Below are 10,603 nucleotides of genomic sequence, written 5' to 3' on the forward strand. Positions count from 1 at the left end.
ATGGTTTTGTAGGTTGTTAAGGCAACAAATTTGTGCGGTGAGGATCCAACGGCCTGCCACAAATAGTTTGATTCACCAAATAAATCCTAAACTCATATGCCCTGAATTTGCATTGACTATATAGGCATCGCTTTATGTTGTGTCATTGATGCTGCTAAAATTCCTCTTTTATTTAAATGTCATTCTATATGTGTTTCTTTCAATATTTATGTAAAGAACTTTGTTGTTGAATTGTGCTCTACAAATAAACTTGCCTTGCCTTAAACAAAGAGACCAATACAACTGTGTAAAAATATTCTGTTACAAGTGACTTGCATTTTGAAATCTTACTCAAGTAAAAGTGAAAACATATTAGCATCAAAACCCACTTAATGTAGGCTACTGAAAGTAAAAGTAATCATTACGCAAAATGACTCATTTAAGGATGATATATAATTATTATCACTTTTAATTAATGGTGCATTAATGTGGACATCACTTTACTGTTGCAGCTGGTAAAGGTTGAGCTCCTTTTTGCTACTTTATTTACTACTGGATAGCTTAATCTATAATATTACATCATAATTCATTAGTCAAATTATTATAATTAGTATTATTAACATGGGCACAGTGGTGTAGTGATTAACAATGTCGCCTTACAACAAGAAGGTTCTGTGTTTGAACCCACTCTTCTGTTGCTCCTGGTGTCAGTGTGGAGTTTAAAGCTTCCTCCCACAGTCCAAACACATATTAACTGGTGAAATGAACGTAGTAGTGAATGCAAGCGTGAATAGTCATCTGTCTCAATATCCAATATCAGTTGCTCCAGCCACCCACAACCCTGACAAAGATAAGCAGATTACAGATAATGGATGGAAAATATAAATCTGTAAAGTAACTTTAGATCATGTCAGATAAATAAAGTGGAGTAAATTTGGATCTGATACCAGGTCCGGGAGCAACAAGAAAATAAGAAAAAGAGGAAATGACAGTTCAAACATAAGAAAAACAGAAAAAAGAATAGAAGGCCTCATTTCAGGAGAAGTCATTGACAAAATAAAAAAAGAATAAAGAAGAAGAAGAGACATTTTTATAAGTAAGTAAATGTGCTTGTACAAATATGCAGACTGTATGTACATTTCTATGTATAAAACAAAACAAAGGCATCCCAGGCTAAACAAATCTCATGATCAGAGTGGAGTTAATCTATGTCAAAAATGGTTCCCAGGTTTGCGAGTAAACTTCACCTTTATGAGTGTGATACTGTAAGTACGTTAGATAGTCAAGGGACCAGTGTTTTAATATAATTCTGTGGTAGCTAGCAGGCATGGTCTCATGTCTTTAATCCACTTTAATGACACACATATTCTTGCATAAAAGGTTTACGAAGTAATATAAGTAGGACGACAGCCCAACAGGATTTTGCTCAGTTAGTGTGAGACCTTATACCAAGAGTTGTTGAGACATTTCACTCTAGAGCACACACGTCAGCCTCATGGTGGCACTAGATGTTAAGTCAGGGGATCACCAAAGTCATTATAATGCATCCTCTGGCCACCGTAGATAGATGTGTCAAATGTAATGTAACAAATAGTTGTTGAGAAATTCCACTCTGGACCAAAGCCACATGTCACACAATCTTTACATTTTATTTGACTACTGCATATTTCAATTTTAAAGTTCGTTTTGTCAAAAACAAAAGTGACATATACACATAAATCAGTGACACAGTTTACACTTTAATATGTCAAATTTATCATTGGATCTAAAGAATAATCCACGTTATTGTTTGGTAAAATGATTCCTAAGTAACAGAGACAATGCATTGTGAACAAATGCAAGGAAATCACTTTTAATATAACCCCATATTTTTGCTCACTCAGGTGACTTCTCCCCTGAAGATAAATAAGAAAGAGAGAGGAGACAAAAACAAACATGGTTATTTATCCCATATAGTTAACTGTGTTTTGACTTAAGCCCAGAGACCAAATTTTAACTCATACTCACAAGTGACTGGTCCAATGGTGAAGGAATTCAGAGGATCATAGTTGGAAACGGAGCGACGGGTCCTGCTTGTGCAAGGCTGTACATGGGAGAAGGCGGGAAAAGTACCATCAAAATCCAGTGTTCATTGGCATTGATTATGGATTGATGCTATTGATGAAGTAAACAACTCACTGGAACACAAGAGAAGATCCTCCGGTTACACAGACTGAGGCTGCAATGAAGGTAAATGTCCCTGTATTCATTCTGGAGCAGGAAGAGCAGGGCAGAGAAACGAGCCCGGAGGGATGAGCCGCTCTCAACCACCGACACCTGTTGGCTGTCAGTGGGACACCTGGCAGAGAAAATGGAGCAGTACACATGACTATACATTTAAAAAGTTCCTTTTTCCTATCACACTACACAAACCAAGGAGGAAGGACACTAACTTGTTCTGGATGAGAGGGTATTGCATGGAATCATCAGGGTTTGCAGAGTGGCTGGCGTAACAGTCCTCCAGAACAACTGCAAAGCTTGGATCTCGCTCCTCCACAGAGACGCCTACGTACAACGGTGAGCCCACTGGCAGGGTGACCCGGCCTGCTGAGTAAGTCTCTGTGTAGTCGGAGTTTCGGAACAGAGACATGACGGCTCTGGCTGTGGTACCAGAGCCAGAAATGCCACCCGCCAGCCTGTCAAGAACATTTTTGTCATGATCTTCATGTTGTCATTCATATTATTCTATAATGTATTGTTGTTTCTGGGTGTTTCCTTGGTTCAGACAACATTCTTACAAATAAAAGTCTCTTCATAAGCATTTTAAATCGTTACGCAGGTTTCTTCAGGTTCATCCTTGCTGACTGATGTTTGTGGTGTCCCGTATTTTGCTAATTTTCAGGTTCATTGCTGTATTTTGTGTTTCTACTAAAACATGTTTTACATGCTTTAATGTTCAAAAACACATATATTATATTTATTATATTTTTTCATGCTGTGTATCTGAATAAACCTGTATTCATCCTCTGTCTGAAATGCTCTGTTTTGGTGCCTATGTCTTTAAGACCCCGTCCTGAAAAAGCCCAGTCTGCTCTGATTGGTCAGAGTTTCTGGGTCTTACGCATCTGCACTCTCTGCGTCTCTGCGTCTCTGCACCGTCATTGCAGCCAGGGAATGACTGTAACATCCCTGTAGGTGCACTTTTTTTTATTCATTAAAAATTACAATCATGGTCAGACATACAATATTATTTCAGAAACCAAAAATAAATCACACACACACACACACATACATATATATATGTACACATATACTGTATTCGAGATGTGTAGAAACCAATATACACAAACCCTTCTTCTTATTAGACAAAAAAAATTAGAATTTACATAAAACTCTCCTCTTGGAATAATTTTGCTTTTACTTTGCAAAATTTGACAAATATACTTATTATAAAATTTTTATGATGTAAATCAATGCCATTAAAAGACAACGTAGGTTGAACATATGAGGTATTTAATATGCTACACATGCAACAGGAATTCTGTTTGGTGAGTAATTAGATATCAAGACAAAAGAAAGACCACCAATCTTTATCAAAAATGTGGTCAGGGATGAAAAACCATATAAAACTCTGGATATGCCAGGCATCATTTAAGCCAGTTAAACAGTAGGAGTGGAGCCTTGGAGTAATTAACAAAAAGCAAAAATAAAGGGTAAAAAAACCGAGACAGGCACTCAGCTTTCTGTAATGTCTCTTTAAAGCCAGAGGTTAAATATGTTCTCATTTGTTCTCAAAGTTCAAATATTGTCTGGCTAAAAGACCTGGATATAAATACACAAATGTTTACCTACATTCTTTGCAGTGACATTTTCTATTGATGTATCTTCACAATCATGCAATGGCAATAATCCACATTTAAGCATATTAAAGTGTAAGTCCAGCATTAATGGATCCTGTGGTCTTTTTCGGCAAGAAGGCTAAGCCCCTGATGAGAGACGGTTCATACAAGTCGATTACCGAATGCACTGAAGTTCAGTTCGATACCCTCCTCCTTGAACTGAACCCCAGTGCATTTGGTAATCTATGTGTATGGACTGCCTGTCAACATGGATGTAGCCGGCTGCTAAGGCTTTTAGCATTGTAAAACAGTTTTAAAAAAATAAACTCCGGGTTTGCTAACTACGTCTTTTGTGCTTTGTTTTTGTGCAGGGACTCTTCTCATGCTACTGCAGAGGTTTGGTGCTATTTTGAGCAATATTAGTGGTTAAAAAAAAGTTTGGATGCATTCAGCGTTCCACCCTGAGCTTCTCAGTGTTAACCATGTCTGGCTTGTGGCGTCTCTCTAGGTTTTCTCTGTTAATAACAGTTGATCAACGAAAACCTTTTTTAAACCTTAGCTTTAGGAAAACTATCTCAATAGCTTTTGATAACTGATCTCTGTCTTTGAGGAAAAGTTGTGTCATCCACTCATTGCAAAATTTTTATTTGTCTATTAAATATGGATATGCCTTTAAGATCTGGATCGTGGACAATATTTATGGACAAAAGCTCAAAAACTAAAATAAAAAAGGGATGAAATAGGGCTACCTTGTCTCATGTCCGCTTTATATCAAATCTTTAAGGAAGTGTTGAAGTTTATTACTGTGGCAGCACTTTTCGATTTATAGTATAGTTGTGTTCACATTTTACAATATGGGACCTTTAAACCATATTCAGGGACTGAATATGTTAACTAGGATGTGGGTGTTAACTTTACTTTAACTATACTTTGAAATTTGATACTGTGATTTGTGTTTTAATGAGTTCTTCTGTGAGTGAGGATGTTTGTGCCTTTGATGACTCCCAGTAGTTTAAAGAAATGATATAATCACATAACAAGTGTATGGATAGGAGCTTCATTATATAACGACTGGTCACATTCAATGAAATGCTACTTACGGCAGAACTGGTCTGATAGCCACATTGAGACTGGCTTCTGTGTCCAGGGGATACGCGCAGGAGAAGGGAAGACTCACAGGGAGGCTGAATGATGCGTTAGTTATTGGGTAGATGAATAAACTATTGGAGTAGATGACATGTGTGTCATTGATCTGAAAGACAGAGGACGATCTAATTATTAAACAGTTGAATGGTTATTGCAGCTTGAGAAGATGTGCTGCGTGCTAGCAGCAGCATAACCAGGTGGTTAGAGAAATTGTCCTAAAGGTGGACGAGTTGATCAGGTTTACAGCGACAACATGTAAAGACTTAGTTAGGACTTTACCCTCAGCATGTTTCCACAGGCACCTTCCTTGGCCTCCACTTCATACCACACGACATCATCACGCACTCTGACCCAGGAACAGTTTCCCGATGCCAGGTTGCCAGAGAATGGGTTCAAACCAGAGGGTGTAAGGCCATTTAAATCCAACCCCACCTGGAGTTTATCACGGCCACAAATAAGCTGAGGATGCTGTGGTGGAGGGGGCTGGACTGCAGAAACAGATAGAAAGTCACCAAATAAAAGTATGAGAGAATGTAGATAAGTTGGTAAACAAGTTTAGGAACCTCCATAAACCTCCACCTCAGTATGTAATTTTAAGTATTTTGTTTCAAATCATTTCAAAACATAAAAGGAAACCTACATTCACAAACAACGCTGGCATCTTCATTGTGACCACAGTTATGGACGCCAAACCCTGGATATCTGCAGTCAGTTATCGACGATTCATTTCCAACACAAATGACATCGTCCAACCAGATGGGTCCACTGCCCTGCCCAAAAGCTGCCTGTGTTGGTGCTGACCGAGCAGTGCCACAGCCCAGCTGTCTGCACACCACGTTGGCATCCCTCATGTCCCAGCCATCGTCACACACTGTCCCCCACTGTCCAATGTGGTAGACCTCCACTCTGCCAGAGCAGCGGTTGTCAGAGTTGACCAGCCTCACTGGTGAACCAGCTAACAGAAAAAATCATGCAACATCTTATTGTTGGTGTGAGATTGAGATGAAACATGGACTTCATGTAGACCATGGTATTTTAAAAAGTTAAAACTTAATACATTATTGTCTAAGCTGCACAAATTTTGTATTTACCTTCACAGACGACACCAGCATCTTCATTGTGACCACAGTTGTGAGATCCAATCCCTCCGTGGCGGCACTCGCTGAGCTCAGATTCTCTGCCTGTGCACATGACATCATCCAACCAGATGGGCCCTCTGCCCTGTCCAAAGCGTGCACTTGGTGGCGCTGACAGGACCCTGCCACAGCCCAGCTGTCTACACACCACCTGAGCATCAACCAGGTCCCAGGCATCGTCACACACTGTCCCCCACTGTCCACGCAGGAAGATCTCTACTCTGCCAGAGCAGGAGCTGTTTCCTCCATTGGCCAGGCGGACCTGCCCCTCTACTCCTGTGCTGTTACCTGCTGTTGTTACGGGAGTTGGCTCCGCACTGGTGCTGATGTTTTGATGTGTTGGGTCAGGTGTGGTTGGGAAAACTGTGCTGTTGAATTCTGGCTGAACTGAAAGAAAAGTCCATGTGAACACTCACCTTTTTTCAGATTTGCTGAAATTGTCACTTTATCCTGACAGCACAATGAGACAAACAATCTGTGAAAAAGTATCTTTACCTACATCTGCTGCTCTTGTCTGCTCCCAGAGCCCTCTCTGTGTGCTCCTAATGGCATCTGCTAGTTTCAACCATGCCGGAAGAAAAACAACCACTCAGATCTGAGGCGTCTCTGACGGAGCATTCAAGGCTGCTCTGAACTTCGATCAAACTGAGAAACTAGGCAGCACTGATCAAACATGAATCAAGATTCTGTTACTGTACTTTCTATTATTTGGATAAAGTGTTTTCAGAACCATATTTTAGTGTACTGTTTAGCTGTAAAATGAGAACTTTTGTGACCAAGTTGAAACAAAATCAAGCCTTGCCGACGAGCTGACCTGCTGGACAGACTTTCTCATTTTACAGCTAAACGGTACACTAAAATATGTTTCAGAAAAAACTGTGTGTGAGAAATAGGCAATACAGTGACAGAATAATGATTTTTATTTGATCAGCGTCGTCTTGTTAAACAGTTTGATCGGAGTTCAGAGCAGACATTGATGCTGTGTCAGAGACTGCTCGGCTCTGAATGGTTGTCGTCAGGTGCAGTGAAATCTTGCAGATGCCATTAGGAGCAGACACAGGGAGAGGGAGAGATAAATTACTTTTTCATAGATTGTCTGTGTCATTGTGCTGTCAGAATATAGTAACAGTTTCAGCAAATGTGATTTTTTTTTAATAGAAAGTTACCAACTTCAGCTTTAATGAGAAAAACACCAATTTTCTTTATTGTAGATATAACTAATAGGCATTTTGAGGGGGGATGCCAACCCCCTCATTAGCAAAATTATCAAAATGCATGCCCCTTGTTAATCTGCCATCCCACGTCTCCATCTCCTATAGCAGAGAGAGTGCAGCGGCAGAGGGGTGGTTTAGTTGAAAATGTTGTTCTAGTCTGCCTGACTCATTGATGGATTATCTGACTAAGGTTTGTGACACTTAGAATCTGTGGCCCCGACCATGGCTCTGAAATATCATTATCCTGACTGTGCTGTGTATTGATAAATCCTTGGCACTATCCATGGTGCTGAAATATTGCAGCCAGATTTGTAATTGCCACCCTGTCTGTCAGTTTTGTCTTGGATCTATAATATTTTCTCTAAACTATATAACTAAAGCAAACCGAGTCTGACCCCACTGTCAAATGTTAACAAATCGCCTACTGGATATAACTGATTAAGTTATCGTTAGGCACAAAACTCCATTCACGTTTTTAAAACAAACTTATCATTTAATGTCTATTTGACTTATTGAGCTACAAACATTATTTACTATGTGTGCTAAATATTGAAGAGAATTGTTGAGGCCATTTTTCTAGTTAAATGTGGGCAATGAGAAATGTAGTGTACTTTAAATATATGTAAATATTCACCTTCACAGACGACGCTGGCATCTTCATTGTGGCCACAGTTATGGACGCCAAACCCTGGATATCTGCAGTCAGTTATCGACGATTCATTTCCAACACAAATGACATCGTCCAACCAGATGGGTCCACTGCCCTGCCCAAAAGCTGCCTGTGTTGGTGCTGACCGAGCAGTGCCACAGCCCAGCTGTCTGCACACCACGTTGGCATCCCTCATGTCCCAGCCATCGTCACACACTGTCCCCCACTGTCCACTGTGGTAGACCTCCACTCTGCCAGAGCAGCGGTTGTCAGAGTTGACCAGCCTCACTGGTGAACCAGCTAACAGAAAATATCATGCAACATCTTATTGTTGGTGTGAGATTCAGATGAAACATGGACTTCATGTAGACCATGGTATTTTAAAAAGGACTTTATACATTATTGTCTAAGCTGCACAAATTTTGTATTTACCTTCACAGACGACACCAGCATCTTCATTGTGACCACAGTTGTGAGATCCAATCCCTCTGTGGCGGCACTCGCTGAGCTCAGATTCTCTGCCTGTGCACATGACATCATCCAACCAGATGGGCCCTCTGCCCTGTCCAAAGCGTGCACTTGGTGGCGCTGACAGGACCCTGCCACAGCCCAGCTGTCTACACACCACCTGAGCATCAACCAGGTCCCAGGCATCGTCACACACCGTCCCCCACTGTCCACGCAGGAAGATCTCTACTCTGCCAGAGCAGGAGCTGTTTCCTCCATTGGCCAGGCGGACCTGCCCCTCTACTCCTGTGCTGTTACCTGCTGTTGTTACGGGAGTTGGCTCCGCACTGGTGCTGATGGTTTGATGTGTTGGGTCAGGTGTGGTTGGGAAAACTGCAGGGCCTGTTCTGTTCACCTCTGTTTGCAATGAAAAAGTTTTATGCTCATAAATTGTCCATTCAATTTAAGAACAAGAGGACAATAGTATCTTGACTAGTCTTAAACACTCAAATGGATGTATTAGTTAAGAAAATGATTGTTACAGTTTAAAGATGTTTTTAATTGAAAATTACCTGCACAGTATGCATGGAAGCATGCATTTGGCTTCACAAGCTTGTAGACATAGTAGTTTCCATAGCAGAGCTTGACATGGATGTTTGAGCTAATAATACAACAGTTGCCGGCCCAGTTACTGCACGCAGTGCGACTTTCAATTTCATTTAACTGTGTGGGATGAGGTGCTGTCATCCACATAGTAGCATGGGTTCCACACTTGTTTATACCTATACACCTCTCTGGAATATGAGCACTGGTTTGCCAAAGAAACATTCGGTACCAGCCTTGCCAGTTGATATCATGGTCACAATGAATCCCATTAGTCACTGTGTTATTCGTTGAACGCCAGTCATCTTCCAGTACGGTGTAGTGGTCACAGGGGTCAGCACAGCGAGTCCCATTATTACTGATGCAGTCCATGCCTGAAGGACAAGCAGCATGTGCACAGTTGAACTGGACAAATTGGGAAGAGGTGTCTGATCTGCTCCTGGAGGAAGGCTCCAGGCATGTGAAGGACCCAAGGGTGTTGTGGCAAATCTGAGGTGGGGCACATGGAGAGTCTGGGAGGGAGCACTCGTCAGTGTCCACGCAGCCCATGTCAGGTGACCAGTGATAACCTCGGCTACAGCAAGAGGAATCACTGCAGAGTTTTGTACTGTAACAGGTGAGACCATCGCCTACAAAGCCATCTTTACAGACACAAGAGAGCGCTTGGCTGGTAAAAGAGTCGCCTCTTTCTCTTGACTCCAGGCAGGTGGCTTCATCGTGGCATGATTGGCAGCTGGAGACAAGTGTACCTGTGAAAAGTACGAAGATATTTTAATACATGGTGTTGCTCAATTTTAGTAGCTCTTCCAAATGAAAAGTTGAAATACATCTATTAATGGCAATAGTCATGAATGAACAAAACTTTTATGATTGAAGATAATTTATGTTGAGGTATTCTATGAGTAGGGAAGACCAGTGTCAATTTTTGGTTTTTATATCATGTCTTAATAACCTCTTGAACTATTTGGATAAGATATTTATATATCGTCACCCTCTTAAAATAATGGCCTGAGAGTATATGATCTTTATTAATCATTTCACACAAAAAGGTTATGTCAATAGATGACTGTTGACGTGCAAATAATGATGTCAATTGATTATGTTACATAAGAGGATTAGATGACAATTTGCCTTTGTGACTTACACAATTTTGAAACTGACTGACAGACCATGGGGAATCACTGACCAATAGGGAACGAGTCATGTATCATGGCAATAACTTCACTAGCTAGGTATCATTTCTTTAGCTTTGAAGCAGACGCCATCTGGAAAAGAGTCACTCTGTCTTGTGACTTGGGCATGATCTGTTCAACTGCAGATGTAAGTGATTTTACCCGAGGAGGCCAGCATCATGACAAACTGACATGTTTCACTCATTAACAGTTATCAAATGTTTTTTAAAGTAATGTTAGAGTCACAATATTGACTGAAACACTAGAAGTCAAATGTTACATCTGCCCCTATGTGCAGGGGCGATTGTGAAAACATGGGTTATATCTCCATATAAATACCAAGGATCACAATACAGTCTCAAGAATATATAATAAAACAATTTAATAACCACTGAACAATAAATGAATAATTAATAGTAATAATTAATTAAAACACTAC

At 40.6% G+C, this 10,603-nt stretch overlaps 1 protein-coding gene across 1 annotated transcript; it reads right to left on the reverse strand.

The window, feature by feature from the left end:
* Nucleotides 1-1,854: 1,854 nt before the first annotated feature.
* On the reverse strand, nucleotides 1,855-10,342 carry LOC310956421 (uncharacterized protein; the record flags this gene model as incomplete). Its single annotated transcript, XM_083926625.1, has 12 exons — nucleotides 1,855-1,874; nucleotides 1,987-2,062; nucleotides 2,158-2,317; nucleotides 2,412-2,654; nucleotides 4,898-5,049; nucleotides 5,223-5,431; nucleotides 5,584-5,848; nucleotides 6,300-6,466; nucleotides 7,928-8,242; nucleotides 8,375-8,806; nucleotides 8,962-9,741; nucleotides 10,327-10,342. The coding sequence occupies 12 exons, from the start codon at nucleotides 10,340-10,342 to the stop codon at nucleotides 1,855-1,857; spliced, it is 2,835 nt and encodes a 944-aa protein (XP_083782751.1).
* Nucleotides 10,343-10,603: the final 261 nt, after the last annotated feature.

Source organism: Echiichthys vipera (genome assembly GCF_963691815.1).
Source record: "Echiichthys vipera genome assembly, chromosome: 2".
NCBI classification, from domain to species: Eukaryota; Metazoa; Chordata; class Actinopteri; order Perciformes; family Trachinidae; genus Echiichthys; species Echiichthys vipera.